This window comes from Salvelinus sp. IW2-2015, linkage group LG16, assembly GCF_002910315.2.
Source record: "Salvelinus sp. IW2-2015 linkage group LG16, ASM291031v2, whole genome shotgun sequence".
Taxonomy (NCBI): domain Eukaryota; kingdom Metazoa; phylum Chordata; class Actinopteri; order Salmoniformes; family Salmonidae; genus Salvelinus; species Salvelinus sp. IW2-2015.
In genome coordinates, this window is record NC_036856.1 from 6686490 (window position 1) to 6708629 (window position 22140).

Consider the following 22140-nt stretch of genomic DNA (forward strand, 5'->3'; position numbering starts at 1 on the left):
ATGAGATGAGCTGAGTCAGGTGTGTTACAGCCGTACCCTGTTGGTCAGATGTAGAGGTGGAAGGAAGCCAGACATCTCTTGCCTGACCTGCCAGCGCACAACACAGTAGAGCACTCACCTTTTCCTGAGCTCCAGAGTGGACAGAGGCCGGCAGGACGGGGCCTCCGTTGTCTCTCTCCCACTCTCCCCACGAAGGTGGGGGTTTTCTGGGGTAGGAGTCCACCACCTGCCCCTCCCTAACCTCCACCTCCACTCCAACCTCCTCTTCATCATCCACGGCCATCTCCCTCTCCTCTCCCATTGGGCTGGGCGTCAAGGTGGGAGTTGGGGTGGGGTTAAGGCTCCTAGTGGTCAAGGTGGGGGTGGGGTTAATGGTTAAGGCAGGGGTCAAAGGTGAGGTGTAGCGAGGGAAGCTACCGTCCAGGATCAGCTCGGGTTCGTCCTCTTCCTGTCCAAGATCCTCCGGGAGGATGGAGCCATCAGTAAAGCCCTGGACACACACACACTATTGTGTCAATATCCAATGACAACGTTCACAAGAGTGGGTGAGATGAGAGTGGGCATGTGGGTGAGATGATCTTCACATCTATGATCCACTTCAACAGTGTGATTTCACTTCAGCTGCAAGAGATTAAATTGGGCCCAGTCTTTAAGGAATAGAAGGGTGAAAGTGGTGTTAAGTGGTTACAAAAGATGCTTCAAGAACAACCTGTTTGACCAACCACTGCATAGATCTACAGTACCGGTCAAAAGTTTTAGAACACCTACTCATTCAAGGGTTTTTCTTTATTTTGACTATTTTCTACATTGTAGAATAATAGTGAAGATATCAAAACTACAAAATAACACATATGCAATCATGTAGTAACCAAAAGTGTTAAATCAAATATATTTTATATTTGAAATTCTTCAAATAGCCACCCTTTGCCTTGATGACAGCTTTGTACACTCTCTCAACCAACATTCTCTGAACCAGCTTCACCTGGAATGCTTTTCCAACAGTCTTGAAGGAGATCCCAAATATGCTGAGCACTTGTTGGCTGATTTTCCTTCACTCTGCGGTCCGACTCATCCCAAACCATCTCAGTTGGGTAAAGGTCGGGGGATTGTGGAGGCCAGGTCATCTGACGCAGCACTCCATCACTCTCCTTCTTGGTCAAAAAGCTGCAGAATACTGTGGTAACCATGCTAGTTAAGTGTGCCTTGAATTCCAAATAAATCACAGTGTCACATGCAAAGCATACCCACACCGTCACACCTCCTCCTCCATGCTTTACGGTGGGAATTACACATGCGGAGATCATCCATTCACCCACACTGCGTCTCACAAAGACATGGCGGTTGGAACCAAAAATCATCAGACCAAAAGACAAATTTCCACCAGTCTAATGTCCATTGCTAGTGTTTCTTGGCCCAAGCAAGTCTTCTTCTTATTGGTGTCCTTTAGTAGTGGTTTCTTTGCAGCAATTCGACCATGAAGCCTTGATTCACACAGTCTCCTCTGAACAGTTAATGTTGAGATGTGTCTGCTACTTGAACTCTGTGAAGTATTTATTTGGGCTGCAATTTCTAAGGCTGGTAACTAATGAACTTATCCTCTGCAGCAGAGGAAACTCTGGGTCTRCCTTTCCTGTAGCGGTCCTCATGAGAGCCAGTTTCATCATAGCTCTTGATGGTTTTTGCGACTGCGCTTGAAGAAACTTTCAAAGTTCTTGAAATCCGGATTGACTGACCTTCATGTCTTAAAGTAATGATGGACTGTCGTTTCTCTTTGCTTATTTGAGCTGTTCTTGGTCTTTTACCAAATAGGTCTATCTTCTGTATACCCCCCACCTTGTCACAACACAACTGATTGGCTCAAACGCATTTAGTAGGAAAGGCACACCTGTTAATTGAAATGCATTCCAGGTGACTACCTCATGAAGCTGGTTGAGAGAATGTGCGACGCTGTCATCGAGGCAAAGGGTGGCTACATTGAAGAATCTCAAATATAAAACATATTTTGATTTGTTTAACACATGATTCCATGTGTCATTTCATAATTTGGATGTTTTCACTACTATTCTACAACGTAGAAAAAAGTTTTAAAAAAGAAAAYGAAAACCCTTGAACGAGTAGGTGTTGTAAAACRTTTCTCCGGTAGTGTACATCCAACCGAAAACACACCCAACATCACTCAGGTCAGTAGGGACCTCGGGTGTCAAAAGACTACCTGACCGTTTTATCACTGCTATCAGAACCTTCTGATGTGTGACAAAACAGCTTCGAAGAGCAATGAASGGCTGGGCCTCATTCTCTTTCGCATACACACATACCCAATACTAGTGGCGGCCTGTCAAAGCTAAGCCAGGGGTACTTAGCCAGGGTTACTTCCTTCTGTTCGTTATGTAGTGATCCTAATCCTGATATTAGAGCTTTGAGCGTAATGTTAAAAATGTGCTGTATTGTAAACATACTACCGTGGTGCTATTACAGTACCTTGGAAACAGGCAGAAGTGAGTGTGTAAGCAAGAGGGACACACTCTCCTCTCGGCCCTTGCTCTGTCCCTCTGTCCTCCGGAGCGCCAGGTCCCCATGTCCCCTCTCCTCTGCTCCTTCCATCTAGAAGGAGACACACATACAGGTGGCACCATTCACACACTGTCAGGATTTCCTATAAGACTACACACTCTCAATATACTGTAGTTACAGGAGCTGAAAACAGGTCATCACGTCCCTGCAACAGACGTTTGGTTGAGATATTCAAGGCTGTGTTAAAAAAGTCAATTCCATCACAAGTCAATAGTGTCACTAATACGTGGCATCAAGCACCAACACCTTTTAACACACGTTTAAAAGAACACAAAAAGTCAAGCAAAAAGAAAATGTGAAAAGAAATGTCAACAACAAAAACAAAGTCAAATGTTTAATGTGCATTATCCCTGTCATAACAAATCTACTTAAGTGAAGTTCCCGACACATCARCGCGGTACGTACCACTAATGGCTTGCAGATGCCCAAGTAGACGGTTCCAGATGGGGCGGCCTTGAGCACCTCCACGGCCTGGGGCAGGGTGCACGTGTCCAGGTAGGTGTCGTTGACAAACACCAGCTGGTCCCCGGGGAGCACGCCCCCATGGCACTCTGCCACGCCGCCGGGCACCAGTGAGCGGATGACGATGACGGAGCGCGCAACGTCCAGAGGATCCTGCAGAGGGCGACACAGACCAGGAGAAAAAAGTGTGTGTGAGAGAGAGAGAGAGCAAGCGAATAAAGGAGGGGAGCAGCAGAGTAGAGGGGGGAGAGAGGAGAGAGAGGAGGGGTGGGAGAGAGAGAGAGAGGGGGGGAGAGAGGGGGGGAAGATAGAAGGGAGAAGGGGGGGAAGAGAGAGAGGGGGGAGAGAGAGAGAGGGGGAGAGAGGGGGGAGAGAGAGCGGAGACGAGAGATGAGAGAGAGAGAGGGGGGGAGGGAGAGAGACATACACACACGCATATGAACACACAGTACGCAAGCCACCGCAATACAGCCTAAGCACATAGCACACACTCACTGTCTATAAACTCACAGGCGACATTAGGGCAAGATGTCGTGCTGGCTTCTCATTTACAGATTTAAAGCAACTGATGAGTTGGACAAAACCATTCTGCTGAAGTATACTACAACGATTCCTGCCCCCTGTGCCAAATGAGGTGTGTGTGTGTGTGTGTGTGTGTGAGATCTGTGGATGTGGAGAAACAGCAGAGGGTAATTACAGAAAAGATGTCTCTATCTTTCACTCAAAATGTGACAGGTTTCTGACGAGTCACTTCACTTCGCTAACAGTAAGCACTTTGGCAACATTGGCCGTGTCCTTGAACAGTCCATCGCCAATAAAGCATATAAGGTGAACCGTGCCGTTCTGGGGAGAAGCTGTTGATGATGGAGCTGAGCACAGTGGATTATGCTTTTCCAGCTGTACTGTCTAATATATGGTGGGTGTTTTATGGTTTGACTACATGTGTGGGGACCAGAAGTCCTCACAAGGATAGTACAACTAGGACAATTTGGACAAGTGGGGACATTTCGCCAGTCCCCACAAGGAAAAAGGCTATTTTAGGCTTACAATTGGGGTTAGACCTAGGGWTAGGAGTAAGGTTTAGGTTCAGGGTTAGGGGTTAGGTTAAGGGTTTAGGGAAAACAGAATTTTCAATAAGAATCAATTGTTTGGTCCCCACAAGGACAGTAAAACAAACGTGTGTGTGTGTGTGCTTACGTCTCAGTGTGTCTACAGCCCAGGTTCCATCCATCTCGGAGGCCTGCTGACTCCATCAGCACAGGAACACAACAGGAAGGAGGCTTGGCACGGCCAGCCAAAACAAAGTCAGAAATCACCTCAACGCAAAACGCAGGCAACGCCATGGCGCCTCGAGACACTCTGGCAACACTTCCTTGTCCCAATGAACCACCAGTGTGTTCTGCGTCATGGTTCTGTGCCAAAGGACCCTGGTGAAAAGTAGTGCACTGCATTGGGAATAGGGTGCCATTTGGGACGAACACCTATGAGTGCATTTGTACAGGCTGATGTGAGGCKCGTGCTGTACTGACTGCTGAGCACGTAACTGGTCAATATAAATGTTACAATGCACATTTACTGTCGAGGCGGGAATTCATTGTAACTGAATTGGAACCACAACCCTGGGTGTTGCAAGCAGATGTTGGTCGAACTAATTTTGTTTTAAATACTTTAGGTACGCTTGATCGAGCTCGCCCGGGGGGGAAATGGAACCAATGGAGTAGTCCCAAAAGTGCAAATCCTGCCCACCCTGTGGTCTGTCTGACCTGAAATTAAACTCGCCTGACTGGTTTGCTCGCCTAGCCCCATGCTGAGCCATTGGGAAGTATGAGAACACTAGTAAAAAAGCTCTGCTCACGCCATCACCGTCCTACTGACAGTTACGTAAATGTATCGAAGGACCCAACAAAGCCACACTTCCCCTCTCATCCCAAGTGTGACTGGTATCAATCACGGCCCGGGCAGCCCGAGCCATAAAACTGCAATTCAGCACCAATTTGATGCCTCCCACAATGCATTTTGACGACCCATATGGGCGTCATTTTATGTGACTAGCGCTGGTTATAAAAGTGATTAACAAGTGGTTATTTCGATATAAAAACTAAAGCTGTACAAGGCTAATTAGCGGGGAAGAGTCAGGGACAGCTATATGTCTACGGGAAGAGAGAAGGAGTTATAACTATTATTATTATCTGTGGAGAGCGAGCGAGAGGGATCAAGTGTGTGTGTGTGTGTGTGTGTGTGTGTGTGTGTGTGCTCGCAGCCCCAATTCAAATCCCATCAAATATGTGTGGTGTGGCGCTGAACAGGTGGGAGGTGAGAAGATGGGCCACGAGGATAAGGAATGCTGACAGAGACTTCCTGAGGCGAGGAGAGCAGCTCCCAATGTGAAGCATGTTGGGCGGGCGGCGGAACATGACTGAGTGCCCACATGAGGGCCTCACAGATTGTAGGGCCATAGCAGGAACATGGCACGCCACTGTAAACACACGGGCATCACCATGCTCCCTACACACACGGCCTAGCAACACCTGCGCTTCCAGAGTTCTACATCAAGTGGACACGGCCTCTTACTATGCCATTCTTTCAGATGGAAAAATCAAGTTGCCTCTAACCACAAGCGTATAGGATCCAGATTACCAGCCAAAATCCTTACTTTCTTCCACATCATAACCATTTAGGAGGATGAAACAATATTCTGATCCCAGGCAGTGATCAGGGGAGACTGCCCTGACCAAACAGGAGCCTGTTGCCTCCGTGGAAAGAGGGCCTGACAGACAGCTAACATCACTAACACACAAACACCGACAAGCACCCAGAACAGCCGCCTATTATCAAGATTCACTCACAGGAACTGGGCAGCAGCCGAGGCTTACAGAAAACGCCAAGGTCCAATTACTGTACTTGAACCCTGTGACTTACCCCACTATACTACAGAGCACAGAGAGATAGAACGAGAGAGAGACATGATGAGAGAGACACGAGAGAGAGACAGAGAGAGGACAAGAGAGAGAGAGCAGAGAGAGAGAAATGCAGGAAAGAGGTGGAACTGAGGCCTGGAAAGGAGAACAAGCACTGGATCCAGTGTAATACGAGAGAGTAGAGGCAAGAATAAAAAGAAGCAGGGTTGAAACAAAGACTAGAAGAAAAGTTGGGACGGGATGGGGGGGGGGGGGTTGGAATTTCTACTCCAAGCTTCGGTCCTTTCAAGAGGACACGGCCCTTTGTCCGCGCTCTGGAGTTTCAGCCAAGCGTGTTTCACCTCGCCTCCCCCCGTTGACACACACAAACACGCTCACAACACAGACGCGCACACACCACTCCAGTCAGGATGTCAGCAGAAGTGGCGCTTTAAAGTAGGCAGAGCGGAAGACCAGCGAGCAGAAAGAGCGAGAAAGAGCGAGAGCAAGAGAGAAAGAGCGAGAGCAAGAGAGAAAGAGCGAGAGAAAGAGCGAGAGCAAGAGAGAAAGAGCGAGAGCAAGAGAGAAAGAGCGAGAGAGAGCGAGAAAGAGCGAGAGCAAGAGAGCGACAGAGAGAGAGACGGGCCCAACGTCCAAGCCTGTCAGCTTGAAATAAGTTGGTCATTCTTTATTTATGTTTCTGCTCAAGTGCGGAGGAGATTTAAGGCTCTAATAAAATTGGGTCTCACCGGGTTGAAGGGGTGTTGGGGGGTGATTCTGGTAAAGGGAACAGCTGCTCTCCATGTAACAACCTTGAGGTCAGTTCTCATRCAAAATAACAGGGCTCTGGCCAAAAGTAGAGCACTATGTAGGGAATAGGGTGCCATTTGTGACGTAGAAAATGACAATTTATGGCGTTGGGTAGTGCACTATGACTGTCCCTTTTCTCCYCAGTAGAAAATTCGGGCTAAATTACAGAAAGTTTCTACTGTGTACATAATGCCACAAGACGTCATGAGCGTCGTAAACTACTCGAGGTGAATACTTTCGGTTCCCGATCGAACAGAGAACATTTTAGGGCCAACAGTTTGAGCTTACTCCATAACAGTCGGCTATTATTCATAGTTGGCTATCACAGACCCATTGGACATGAAAACCGCTCATTTGTGTTGTCAAAATAGGGCCCACAGGAGAAGGCTGCTTTATATTGGGTGGTCTGGCTACCATCTTAGACACTAGAGATCTTTCACTGACAGCAGGAAATGAGCGTGATAGTGCAAGTCTAATAATCTTATAATCTCAGGAACAAGGAGAGCAGCCAGAGCTCTTCCAGCAGAGAGCAACCCTTTACACAACCCCACTGTGGTTTGCATTGTATGGGGGATAACTCACCCCTTCCTTAATCTTCCCCAGCCAAGAACTGTTAGTTAGCTATGTTAGCTTGTGGCTGTAGAGAGGACTCCAGGAGTACCGGAAATAGGCCAAGGCTGTTGCTGTGTGCCAGGCCTTATGGTGGGGTAGCGCTGGGGCGGTGGGGCATGGCGTCAGACTAACAGACAGTCAAATCTGGAACTACCAACGTCCAGTCATCTGTCTGCTCCACTACTATTTAGAGTCTGCCTGTCTGTCTGCATGAGTGACGCTTCGGCTCCTCTGCAAATCTCCCTCAACGCAATTCCTGGAACTCTTGCTCTCTCCATCCATCTGTCTGTCTCTCTCTATCTCCACCCCTCTCTCATCTGCCTTCCTCCATCCCCCCTCTCTCTCCATCCATCTGCCTTCCCCCTATCTCTCTCTCCATCCATCTGCCGGTCCTCCACCACCCACCCTCTCTCCATCCATCTCCTTCCTCCCCCTCTCTCTCTCCATCCAGTCTGCCTTCCTCTCCCCTCCTCCATCCTCTGTTCGCCATCGCCCGCGCTACGATCGTGGGCCTTCCTCCATCGCCCTCTCTGCTCTTGCCTGTCCTCTACCCACCTCTCTTCTCATTCCATTTCTCCCCTTCCTCCTCTATCCTCTCCATCCAACCTCCATCCCCATCACGCCATTCCTAGTTCTCTCTCTCTCCATCATCTGCCTCCTCCTCTCCCCTCTCTCTCTCTCTCCTCACATCTCTGCCTATCCTCCACCCCCCCTCTCTTTATCCTAGCTCTCTCCCACTCCATCTCTTTGACTCTCATCTCTCTTTGCTCATCCATCTCAGCCCGGACTGTCTCTATTGGGTTTGTTTTTTCTCTCCGTGGTTAGTCTCTGGAGGGAACGAAAGAGTTATGAAACGAGTGACAATCCAGGTTGGTAATGTGGGTGGATGACTAAGCCACTAGCGGTGACTGGAGACAAGAATTTAAGCGGAACAGGCTAGCTAACGATTCCAGTTAAACCCTTTCACTGCAGTGCTGGCAAGGGCGTTTACATTTGAAAGTCCTTTAGCAGACGCTCTATTCAGAGCGACTTACAGTCAAAGGCATTCATACTTAAGATAGCTAGGTGGGACAACACATATCACAGTGATAGTAAGCTCCATTTTCCGCAATAAAAAAAAGTTATCAGCAAAGTCAGAGGTAGTAAGAGGAGAAAATAAAGTCAAGTGAGATGTTGTTTGAGATGAAACCTTTTGCTTCACAACACCAAAGTCCTCATTAATTTATCCTTATTATTTTATACAGGGGTGGGGGGGTGGGGGGAAAGAAGATAACATAAAAAAAATAATAATAATTTTAAGTGAGTCGGTTTGTGTCAATGAACACAGTTTGACATGCATATTTGGACATGATATGTAGGGGTCTATAGTGACCGGTGGTAGTTGACCTACTGTATTCAAGTATTTATGGGATGTCTACATACGCAGTAGATCATAGTGCTGAGTGTTCCAGTACAACGCACTGGCCCAGACGCAGATATAAGGGTCGATGTACGTATGGCAGGGCTCCTGCAGCATGGTCAATGCAGGTCTGACAAAGACTGTAAATTAACTCTTACACACACTGCAATTGCACACACACGCACGCACCTCGTCCTTTAACATCCCCGCTACGTGTATGCTGGGAACCTGTGTCATACAGACAGTCACACTAAATAAGAGCAGGTGCCCCTAACTGGTCCAGGATCAGATCTAATCCTCCTACTAAAAGGTTAAGGTTAGGCTTTGGGGCTGGCTTATCTGATCCTAGATCTGTGCTTAGGAKCTTGAGCATGACTAACACCGTGCAGACTGCTGTTTATCGTTGCCGTGTGTGACGTAGCTCTCCGGTCAGCAACGTGCTTTAAAGTCCACCGTGATCCAATTCAACTTACTCAGCTATTTACCAGCGGGCCTCTCACTTAAATAACATTTCTTTGATCGGATTCTACCGTAGCTACAGACAACTGAATAAATAAGTAATAACAAATAAATAATACATTCCAGAGAATGATTTATGCTTCTCGGCTAAATCGTTGCCTGGCGAAACTAAACGCTCTATTGATGTGCAGGTGAGGCTATTTTTCTAGTGCCCGGCGAAAATTATAAATGGATTCCATTTCAGACGGAGTTCTCCGCTTCTTATTTCTCACAGTGAATTATTTTGGCCATGTAGGTAATGTATATTTGTCCCCACATCGGGAACGTAACCTAATGCACTGTCTCACACACTGTGATTTATATAGAGACAAGTAAACTGAACAAACCATTGGTTTATGAGGTCTGAGGTACATTTATTTTGTCTGTGGCACCCTACTCCCTATGTAGCTCACTACTTTTGACTAGGGGCCATAGGGCTCAGGCGAAAAGTAGTGCACTATATAGGGAACAGGGTGCCATTCTGAGACATTTGGCTGTGGTCACAGCCTACAAGGAGAGGTAACCTCCCCGTCTTGTTTCACTTTTTTGGAAACGGTTTACAAAGTTAACTTTTGCCATGACTCCATTGTATACTAGAGGTGAACAGGCCAATGAGGACAAGCAGTTGTTTCGTCTCAAATACAGTAGTGTGTGTGTGTGTGTGTGTGTGTGTGTGTGTGTGTGTGTGTGTGTGTGAAAGATTATCAAAACACTAAGCTGCCTTTTAAATCCTGTTGGACCTAGTGACACTGAACACACACACACACACTCACTTTCACCCCCCTCCCAAGACACACATAGGGTCCTCAATCAAGATCCTTTACAGAGAAAGAAATCCTACGAATTCATGGATTACGCCAGCTTTCTTCAAATTCTCTCCGGGGAGAATAAAAGAAGAATGACTTTTAAATGGCTGGAGTGTACGAACAGCTGGGTTAAACCTGATCCCACTGAAGTGAAACTAAGCCAGGGTGCACCCCGCCAAAAGACCGTTTGAAAACCACAAAAGTCGCCATCCATCTCCATTAAGGGGTGCCGGAGATGGGAGACACACAGGAGATACCGACAGCCCCCCCCCCCCCCCCCCCCCCACCCAATCATTAGCCCCTCACCCATCGCTCATAATGATGGCCGTCACACGTCTCACATATAAAAAGCCGCTTGCTGTCGAAGTTACATGAATACTAGTGTGACAGTCTGATTCGGGTCGTGCAGCTCCTCCCGGCGGGATGTTTCTAGTTAATGACCTCGAGAGAGAGCGTGCGGCTGCTGTCGCTGGCCGTGTTGTAACGCCATATGATACGATGTCGGACTATGATGTAGTCCGTTTCATACATGTAAATATTGAAGTGATGTATAGCATAACTAGCCACCACTCCACAGTGACCTCGGAGGTGGTCTGCTTTAGTTCTGGGAAACCAGAGGGGTATACTACAAAGCATGATCAATTAGTTAGCTAGCTAACTTTGATACGCAAAAATGAATTAACTATTGTTTTTTGGGGTAAATTAAATAAGCTAAAAATTAGATTTTTTTTGTTTTGTTTGTTGATTCAATTAGACCATGCCAACTTCAAGCCTACATTTTTTGTATAAAACTGATCCGGCTTTGTATCACAGCCCTCAGGTCTGAACTCCGGGATGCATTTCTTGAAAAATGAAAAGAGGAGAGAAGGAACAGACACTGTCTAAACAAGGTTAACAACGGGAGTACACAGCTCTGATTCTGGAAGGACCACGGTCCTGCTGGTTTCCATCCTTTTCCCTACTCTACCTGAAGAACCAGGTGTGTGTACTCTCCAGCCAATCAGTAACATTGATAGATCAAACGCAGGCCGTTTATAAATGTAAACCAGTAGTACTACGAATTATTATTTTTTACATGCATACATGTACTTCTAGTAACTGTACGATTGTCCTATGGGTGTTTTGAATGTATCGTGCTGTATATTTCTTGGGATAGTGCATGTGGACTGTTGACCCCAGCATTCGTTTAGCAGCCAGCCAGCCAGGGCATGCAGTACAGCAGACTAGAGCCCAGAGTATGTCTACAGGCAGTAGTGCTGCAGACTGAATAGTGCACTGGATCCCATTCAGTCTCATCAGCCCAAAGCCTCCACCGGAGACACGTAGGTGTGCCCCCCCCCCCAAAACAATCTATCCACTCTCTCGCCCAGGGCAGACTGCCTCGGCTTGTAGCAAGAGACGGATTAGAAGAGAGTGAGAGACAGACAGAGAGAGATAAGGCAAGACAGACACTTCAACTATGTAGTAGTAGTGGTATGATAACACTTATGTTCTTGTTATTTTCTATGGCCAAAGGGCCCTCTCATTCCTATTCGTTACTGTGGGAACTAAAAACACMTCATCCTTAAGTATATGCAGTGATGTGTTAACTTCTATTAGCTTATCTTAGAATCATGTGAACCACCACTTTGGGCCTGTTCTTAAACCAAATGACCACTTTCCTTTCTATTCCCTCACCTATACATTAGCGGTCCACTTTCCCGCACGCGCGCACGGTAGCGCTGAGCGATTAGTGCTTTTTGAGGTTGGTTCGATTTCGGTTAGATTATTTAAAAAATAAATCCGTTTTTCGATAAAACAAATGTAACCATTAAATGCGCTATGCATTATGCGAGTTGAACGCTGTAACGCAGAACAAAACAATTAATACAAGTCCCATGATGGTAAGTGACGGCCCATTACTGCTTATCACTTATTAACCATCACTGTATGCCTTATTTGTTGACTTTATTATTTCATTCCAAGTCATCATCTCCTCTCTATAGAGCTGCTGTCTAACAAAATTCCTATTTTGTAGGTCTTCAAAGTAAACAAGGCATACATTTATGACTGCTGAATACCAACTATCAAATCACTTAGATCATGTATTTTCAGGTAGAGATACCTGCTCTCTACATCACCTCCAAATCTCGTATTCTTCTCCCTTCCGAAGCAGTCGTTAAAGAGAACACAGACCGGACAAGCAGATGTGCAATGGATTATGGTCATTGTAGTTCATTACCCCGCTGTATGCGCTAAACTATGTCAAATATTGATCTGTTGGAAACTACAACGTCACACAGTTCACGCTGGATCTGATTTACCTCTAGAGATACTTTGCGATTTGCGCATTAAGCTCACAGAAAAACAAAAACAAAATGGAATTCAAGTAATTGAACCGATGTCGGACAATAGTTTAAAAAACGTAAAATGTCGGTTAAATCGCTCAGCACTAGCACACATATACAAACACCGCCACTTTCAGACAGACAGGCAGGCAGAGTGGTATCGACAGTGAGGGCTCAGCTGGCCGATATAGGGATGGAGGAGAGGGAGAGAAGGATAGGGAGGGAAGTGAATGAGGTCCTGGAGGTGAAGCTATGCCTATATTTAAGGATTTAAGGCCCCAGGATACGGTTACTCTGAAACACAAGGGGCCTTATAGCTTAGGGTTACTTCCGTAACCCCGGTTCTCTGATAATAGAGTAAGATGTCTCACATTGGGATTCGCTGATAGGCAGATCACTACTGGGAAGGCCCAATCACACAACGTCTGGCTAAGACAGACAGGTCGAGTGGCAAATGAGGGGACCCCCTCCCTCGTTATAAGGCGCCACTCGCCCGCCCTCTGGTCATTATCAAGCACGTCTCTTCCTTGCGCTCTTGCAGCGGTGAGACATCTCACTCCATTATCAAAGAACCGGGGTTACGGAAGTAACCATCATTTCTATTTCAAATAGTCATTCCATTTCTCACAACGGGATGTGGCCAACTCCCATATCACAGACATGCTCTCCGAAGCCAGGGTAGTCCCAACAGTATAATCCCTCGGAGGCACAGAGGACAGTATGTGCCGATGAAAGTAAATCGGTAAAACCTCAAAAATGTACGAGTGGTAGCCCAACATGCCGCTTCGCAAATCTCTTGCTCCATCAGCAAAGATTTTGAATCGTGCCTAAGAGGTAGCCATTAGGGATGTGCCCTTTCAAGACGATTCGATATGCATCTAGATACATGGGCTCTGGTACGATACAGGAACGACACGCTTTAGTTTGAGGCGATTCGGCTTGATTAGAGAACGAATCGATTTGATGCACTGACATTTGTTACGTTAACACATGCTCAACTCTAAATTAAAATCTGCTCCTGATTGAGCCACATAAGATGGATCTGTCCAATATAGCCTGTTTCTTGTCCCCCCACTTCGGTTCTCAAATCACCATCACCCACTTATTAGCCTCTGCCATGCCCCCAACAACCGGATGCTTTTCAGGGGAAATGGAAAGAGAGCCTGTGACGCAGAGCCTGTGACGCGACTTACGCTTTTGGACGTTAACAAAAGGCGACACATTTACCGGATTGGTTGAAGTGTTTTATCGTCTCGTCGAGTACGTACAGTATCTAGTTTCAGGCGTTTCTGTTACACCTGCCACGTTCGGTTACACACTAATTAACTTGTCATTTGTGCAGATTCAAGTCATGATCTGGAACTTTGAAAACGACTACGTATTTTTTTTTTAAACCTCCCGCTTTGGGCTGGATATGTCAATGTGTAGTTCGTGCATGTATAATCTATGAGCAGAATTAGTCTTACCTCAATTAGCCACGAAATCCCTAGTTTGAAAGCAACAGTTTTTCTGGAAGCTGTACTGCACCATTTTCCCCCTAGCAACTCAAGTTGAACCAATGAGCTTCAGTCCCTCACCATTTGAGTGACAGCTAGCAAGATGCACACCACACACACAGAGAGACAGAGTGAAATGATGTGGCACACATACAGTACCTTCCGAAAGTATTCACACCCCTTGAATTATTCCATATTTTGTTGTGTTACTGAATTAATTCAAAATGTCTTAAAACAAAAACGGCTCACCCATCTACACACAATACACCATAATGACAAAGTGAAAACATGTTAAACAATTTTGCAAATGTATTGAAAATTAAATACAGAAATGTGGAATTTGCATAAGTATTCACACCTTTGAGGCAATAATTTGTAAAAGCACCTTTGACATTATGGGGTATTGTGTGAAGGCCATAAACAAAATCTTAATTTAATCAATTTCAAATTCAGGCTGTGACATAACAAAATGTGGAAAGAGTCAAGGGGTGTGAATACTTTTAGGCACTGTATGTATGCAGACGCCTTCAGAATGCACCTCTCTCTCTCCTCCGTGTGCACACTGACTTACAGCATGCATATAGGGAAGGGCACTCAACTTGTAATGCACCGACTGATAATTGGCTAAAATAAACGGATAATAAGATGATAGCTGTATTGTTAGATTTCAGTGCAGCCTTCGGTGTTATTGATCATAATTTGATTTWAAAAAACTCACTTATGGCTTTACATCACGTGGTTGGAGAGTTACTTACCCAAAATTACTCAAGAGTATTTTTAAAATCGGCAGCTTCTCTAACATCAGATATGTACAGTGTGGTATCCCTCAGGGCAGTTGCCTTGGGCTGTTACTCTTCATTATTTTTATTTTTTATTTTTTTTACAAATGATTTGCCACTTGACAAGAAGCTAAAATGACTACATATGCTGATGATTGCACACACTACACATCAGCACCTACAGCCAGTGAGCTCACATAGACTCTTAGCAATGAGTTACAGTCAGTGTCAGAATGGGTAGTTAACAATAAACTGGTCTTAAATACATCTAAAACCAAAAGCATTGTATTTGGTTCAAAGCATTCTCTTAGGCCTAAACCTCAACTGGAGTTGTGTATAAAGAGTGTGAAAGAGTGTGACCATTGAACAAGTTGAAAAAGCTGAACTCCTAGGACTAACACTGGATGGGTCAGTTATCATGGTCAAGTCATATTGACAAAGCGAAGAAGGGAAGAGGTATGTCTGTTATAGAAAGATGTAGTGTTGTCACGATACCAGAATTTTTACTTCGATACCAGGTTGAGTATCKCAATACTAGATACCATGACGATACTCGATACCAAAACGATACCGCGGGGAAAAAAATAAGGCGTATTAGCCAAAGTTACAGAATGGCACTTGATCCAGACATGTCTTTTGAGTTCAACGTCATTACATTTTAAATGTTATATTTTTGAATGTACAGCACCTTCAGAAAGAACAGTGGTTCCACAATTAAAAGTTTTGAGCTTATGCCGCGACCGTTTGTGGAAGAAGGTGGCATTCTGTCATTGCACCTCACTACCACAAGGGGGAGCTTGTATAAAATAATTGCTGGCGGAGTTGAGAGAGAGAACTTGGGTAAATACAATGGCGCAACGACACTTGACATGTGGACTGACGATTTTCGAGAATAGGCATGGTGGCCTTTTGGTTTCTCTCCCTCTAAAACAAAGAAATAATGATAAATAACAAAACTGGCTATATTTACCACAATGTGAAAGAGTGATAGCCTCTCTACATAAAGTGGGTCCTCCGTTGCAGAAAACTGAATGAAACAGAGTCCAGCGAGGATAGGGAAGGGAAAAAGGTTGGCCATATTTTCAAGACCTGAAATACTTCATTTATTTTTGAAACATAGAAGTTTATTTAGACAATTTAATATATTTGTTTAGACTTGGCTTATTTAGTAGGCTATTTTGCAGCATAAAGCTATATTTGTCAGCATAACGCTGAGTGACTTATTTGTGGCCTTGGCTCAAAATAAATATTCAGACCCCTTGACTTTTTCCACATTGTTACGTTACAGCCTTATTCTAAAACTGAGTAAATCAAAGTTTCTTCATCAATCTACACACAACACCCCATAATCGCAAGGCAAAAACAGGTTTTTAGAAATGTTAGCAAAAACAAAGACAGAAATACCTTATTTACATAAATATTCAAACCCTCGAAATTGAGCTCAGGTTCATCCTGTTTCCATTGATCATCCTTGAGATGTTTCAACAACTTGATTGGAGTCCACCTGTGGTAAATTCAATAGATTGGCCATGATTTGGAAAGGCACACAGTTGACAGTGCATGTCAGAGCAAAAACCAAGCCGTGAGGTGGAAGGAATTCTCAGTAGAGCTCCGAGACCGGACTGTGTCGTGGCACAGATCTAGGAAAGGCTACAAAAACATTTCCGCAGTGTTGAAGGTGTGGCCTTCAATCATTCTTGAATGGAAGAAGTTTGGTACCACCCAGATTCTTCCTAAAGCTGGTCGCCCTGCCAAACTGAGCATTCGGGGGAGAAGGGCCTTGGTCAGGTAGGTGAGAGCTGCTCTGTGGAGATGGAGAACATTCCAGAATGCCAAGTGTCACGCCTGGAGGAAACCCGGCACCATCCCTACGGTGAAGCATGGCGGTGACAGCATCATGCTGTGGGGATGTTTTTCAGCAGCAGGGACTGGGAGACTAGTCAGGATCGAAGGAAAGATGAATGGAGCAAAGTACAGAGAGATCCTTGATGGAATCCTGCTCCAGAGCGCTTAGGACCTCCGACTGGGGCAAAGGTTCACCTTCCAACAGGACAACGACCCTAAGCACACAGCCAAGACAACGCAGGAGTGGCTTGAGCGGCCCAGCCAGTCCGGATTTGAACCTGACCGAACATATCTGGAGAGACCTGAAAATAGCTGTGCAGTGATGCTCCCCATCCAACCTGACAGAGCTTGAGAGGATCTGCAGAGAAGAATGGGAGAAACTCCCCAAATACAGGTGTGCCTAGCCTGTAGCATCATACCCAAGAAGACTCAAAGCTGTAATTGCTACCAAAGGTGCTTCAACAAATTACTGAGTAAAGGGACAGAATACTTATGTAAATGTGATACTTCAGTTTATTGCAAACATTTCTAAAAACCTGTTTGTGCTTTGTCATCATGGGATAGTGTAGATTGACAGGGGGGAAAAAAACATTTAATACATTTTTGGATAAGGCTGTAATGTAACAAAATGTGGAAAAAGTCAAGGAGTCTGAATACTTCCCGAATGCACTGTAGGATGCCACCCTGCCAAAAAGTTAGTTTGTCAAATTTCTGCCCTGCTAGAGCTGCCCCAGTCAACTGTAAGTGTGGTCATTGTGAATTGGAAACATCTAAGAGCAACAACGGCTCAGCCGCGAAGTGGTAGGCCACACAAGAACGGGACCGCCAAGTGCTGAAGCATGCATTGCGTAAAAATATTCTGTCCTCGGTTGCAACACTCACTACCGAGTTCCAAACTGCCTCTGGAAGTAACGTCAGCACAAGAACTGTTCGTCGGGAGCTTCATGAACTGGGTTTTATTGGCCGAGCAGCCGCACACAAGCCTAAGATCATCATGCTCAATGCCAAGCGTCGGTTGGAGTGGTGTAAAGCTCGCCGCCATTGGACTCTGGAGCAGTGGAAACACTTTCTCTGGCGTGATAGAACATGCTTTGCCATCTGGCAGTACAACGGATAAATCTAGGTTTGGGCATACCTGCCCAAATGCATAGTGCCAACTGTAAAGTTTTGTGCAGGAGGAATAATGGTCTGGGACTGTTGCAGTGAAGGGAAATGTTAAAGCGACAGCATACAATGACATTCTAGACGATTCTGTGCTTCCAACTTTGTGGCAACAGTTTTGGGAAGGGCCTTCCCTGTGTCAGCATGACAATAGCCCCATGCACAAAGCGAGGTCAATACAGAAATGGTTTGTCGAGATCGGTGTAGAAGAACATGACTGGCCTTCACAGAGCCCTGACCTCGACCACATCGAACATCTTTGGGCTGAATTGGAACGCCGACTGCGAGCCAGGCCTATTCGCACAACATCAGTGCCCGACCTCACTAATGCTCTTGTGGCTGAATGGAAGTCCCCGCAGCAATGTTCCAACATCTTGTGAAAAGCCTTCCCAGAAGAGTGAAGGCTGCTTTCGCAGCTAAGGGGGGACCAACTCCATATTAATGCCCATGATGTTGGAATGAGATGTTAGAAGAGCAGGTGTCCACATAGTTTTGGTCATGTAGTTTATGTGTCCAATGGATTCTTCTTCAGTTCATTTGTGAGCGACTCCGTTCGACTCTGTTCTTTGTGATTTCACGTTCAAAAGATTTCACGTTCATCCATAATGACCGTATTGAATGGTTGCTGCTCATCTTACCGCTATTAAATCAGCAATGTCATTCTATCAGCGTTCACAAACTATCCCTTGTACTAGCTAGATCCCACGATAGAGAAGAAGAATGTGGTGTCATTAAAGTGTGATCTTTAGTGTTCAACTTGGCTGATTTCAGACTCGGGAGCTGCGTCATTACATTTCAGTCATTTACTGGCCTCTAGGTAAATATTAGGAGAGAGATGATTATTCAAAGCACATCCTTTCTGCTTGAATTTAATTGTTGTAAACCTCGAATACAACCCTGGTGGGAAGTATACAGAACAAAATATAAACGCCAACAGGCTACAATTTCAAAGATTTTACTGAGTTACAGTTCATTTAAGGAAATCAGTCAATTGAAATAAATTCATTAGGGCCTAATCTATGGATTTCACATGACTGGGAATACAGATATGCATCTGTTGGCCACAGACACCTTAAAAAAGAAAGGTAGGTGCGTGGATCAGAAAACCAGTCAGTATCTGGTGTGACCACCATTTGCCTCATACATAGCGACACATCTCCTTCTCATAGAGTTGATCAGGCTGTTGATTGTGGCCTGTGGAATGTTGTCCCACTCTTCAATGGCTTTGCAAAATCACTGGATATTGGCGGGAAATGGTGTTGTGAACGTCGATCCAGAGCATCCCAAACATGCTCAATGGGTGACATGTCTGGTGAGTATGCAGGCCCTGGAATAACTGGGACATTTTCACCATCCAGGAATTGTGTACAGATCATGCTGAAACATGAGGTGATGGCGGTGGATGAATGTCATGACAACGGGCCTCATGATCTCGTCACAGTATCTATGTGCGTTCAAATTGCCATCGATAAAATGCAATGGTGTTCGTTGTCCGCAGCTTATGCCTGCCCGTAACAAAACCACGGGCCACTCTGTTCACAACACTTACATCAGCAAACTGCTCGCCCACATGAATGCCATACACGCAGTCTACGGTTGAGGCCCGGTTGGACGTACTGACAAATTCTCTAAAACGACGCTGGAGGTGGCTAATGGTAGAGAAATGAACATTAAATTATCAGGCAAAAGCTCTGGTCGACATTCCTGCAGTGTGCATGCCAATGGCACACTTCCTCAAAACTTAGACATCTTTGGCCTTCTGTTGTGTGACAAAGCTACACATTTTAGAGTGGCCTTTTATTGCCCTCAGCACAAGATGCATCTGTGTAATGATTATGCTGTTAAATCAGCTTCTTGATATGCCACACCTGTCAGGTGGACGGATTATCTTGGCAAAGGAGAAATGCTCAATAACAGGGAAGTAAACAAATTTGTGTACATTTTTTGGGGGGCGCATATGGAAAATGTCCGGGATCTTTTGTTTCAGCTCATGAAACCAACACTTTACATTTTGCATTTATATTTTTGTTCAGTGTAATTAAGGACCTTATTCAATCAACCGCTGTACATCAAATACATTTTTAATTTTTCACACTCGGGGGCCTCCCGGGTGGCGCAGTGGTCTAGGGCACTGCATCGCAGTGCTAGCTGCGCCACCAGAGTCTCTGGGTTCGCGCCCAGGCTCTGTCGCAGCCGGCCGCGACCGGGGGGTCCGTGGGGCGACGCACAATTGGCCTAGCGTCGCCGGGTTAGGGAGGGTTTGGCCGGTAGGGATATCCTTGTCTCATCGCGCTCCAGCGACTCCTGTGGCGGCCCGGGCGCAGTGCGCGCTAACCAAGGGGGCCAGGTACACGGTGTTTCCTCCGGCACATTGGTGCGGCTGGCTTCCGGGTTGGAGGCGCGCTGTGTTAAGAAGCAGTGCGGCTTGGTTGCGTTGTGTTTCGGAGGACGCACGGCTTTCGACCTTCGTCTCTCCCGAGCCCGTACGGGAGTTGTAGCGATGAGACAAGATTGTAATTACTAGCGATTGGATACCACGAAAATTGGGGAGAAAAAAATATATATATATATAAAAAAATATAAAAAATTCATAAACGCCGAATACAACAGGTGTAGGTAGACCTTACAGTGAAATGCTTAACCAACAATGCAGTTAAGAAAAAGTGTGAAGTAGAAAATAGATAAGGGGGGAAAAAAGCAGCAGTAAAATAACAGTAGCGAGGCTATATACAGGGAGTACCGGTACAGAGTCAATGTGCGGCGGCACTGGTTAGTCGAGGTAACTAAGGTAATATGTACATGTAGGTAGAGTTAAAGTGACAATGCTTCGATATACAGATTCTGGGGTTTCTTCCCTTGCCTTTGAGTGAGCTTATTGGCAAGTTCTTTGTTTCACACCGGAGGCACATTGTTATTTTATTTATATTAACAGTACGTTTTAATTACGTTCTGTTATAAAGAAAAGATAACTTATCAAGGATACTTGGTTATCAGGTTTTGAATGAACAGCGCCCAAAGGTCTAATGTAGTGATCATAGTGCATTTACAGTTCTACTGTGCATACTGCCTGTGGTTAGAGCCTTGTTATAGTTCATATACTCTCCAGTCACAGTGAAACCCGACGGAGCTGGGTGCCTGGCTCTGACGGGTGTGATGTCTGGGATTGGCCCGGCTCCAGGTAACACCGCGGAACCTTGCCAAGCCCAACAACAGACCATTTCATTTTGTTGTCCCTAACCTGATGACTAGTGACACTGCCATGCACGTTTCCCTTCCCTTCTGTGATCGGACGACAGGCGAAAAGAGACTTTTACTCAAGTAGTATTTTACAGTGTGACTCACTTTTACTTGAGTTATTTTCTATTAAGGTATCTTTAACTTTTACTCAAGTATGACAATTGACTAATTTAACCACCACTGGGCTTTGGTCTGGGTCGTATTCATTAGGCACCGAAGGGAAGAAGAAAAACAAACGGCGAGAGAATACCAAGGCGTGGTCCAATAATAAAACGCTTGTTTTTCGATTTCCGTTGCACAACGCTTTGCTGCCGTGTGCTCTAATGAAAACAACCTAGGCTTTACTCTGCTTTTTCCCACTCCGGTCACAGATGGGACCTCAAACAGTCCCTTGGAGCTCGCACCCTCACCACCCCCACCTTCCACCGGTACTCATCCGCCCTTGATCACCCTAAGCCTTGTCATTAATTAATTGATCAATTTGTCTGCAGAGCCCTTTGCAGGGGTCACCCATGTTGGTATGGAGATCAGGCTCTCACGTTCTCCCTTCTACAGTTCACATTCCTTCCCAAATTATAGGAAGAGAGGGAGAGCTGACAGGAGGAGAGAGAAGAAGACAGGAGCTAGGGGAGGGAGGAGAGGGAAAGGGGAGAAAGAACCTGGAAAGAAAGGGAGGTACAGTTGGAGAGATGTAGAGAGAAGAGGGGTGRGAGGGGCGGAGGAGGTACAGCAGCAACTCCCTACCTGGTAGTCCAGGATGCTGAAGCCCAGGCCTCTCTCTCCCTTCTCCAGCTCCAACAACTGAATGTCTGGGGACCACAGAGCCAGCTCTCCCTCTTCATCCTCCTCCTCCTCCTCCTCTTCCCCTCTCTTCCCCTGCTGCATCTCCTCCTGGTGGCTGGGGTACGTGGGCGCTGGCTCCTCCGGCTCCTCATCCGACACCTCCTGCAGGGTCACGTGGTCCTGGTGGGTGGAAGAGAGGATACACACGTATTTACACCATAATGTTAGCTTCAGGAACATCTTGATATGGTGTGCAGAGCATCGTGGGTATTGTAGTGCTACAACAGTGACTTCAACCTATCCTGGTCACTGTCATTATCTATGAGTCGTACGATACAGCATGAGTCAGCATTTTGAGGAGAAGTTATGAACTAGCCTACCTGAGGTTGTTCACTGTCATTGTCCCGGAGGTAGGCCTGACTTATCAACACAGAGGACAGCTTGGCTTCAAGCTAGA

The 22140-nt window shown here is 45.8% G+C and overlaps 1 protein-coding gene across 8 annotated transcripts in view; it reads right to left on the reverse strand.

The window, feature by feature from the left end:
* The window catches only part of patj (PATJ crumbs cell polarity complex component), a 172183-nt gene that overhangs the window by 114427 nt on the left and 35616 nt on the right, over nucleotides 1-22140 (reverse strand). For all 8 annotated transcript variants that reach the window (XM_070447485.1, XM_070447482.1, XM_070447481.1 and 5 more), the window contains 5 exons: nucleotides 22064-22135; nucleotides 21645-21863; nucleotides 2977-3186; nucleotides 2479-2601; nucleotides 119-490 (listed from right to left, as the gene is read on the reverse strand). In XM_070447485.1, coding sequence (XP_070303586.1) covers nucleotides 119-490; nucleotides 2479-2601; nucleotides 2977-3186; nucleotides 21645-21863; nucleotides 22064-22135 — 996 coding nt within the window. The remainder of the gene's footprint in view (nucleotides 1-118; nucleotides 491-2478; nucleotides 2602-2976; nucleotides 3187-21644; nucleotides 21864-22063; nucleotides 22136-22140) is intronic.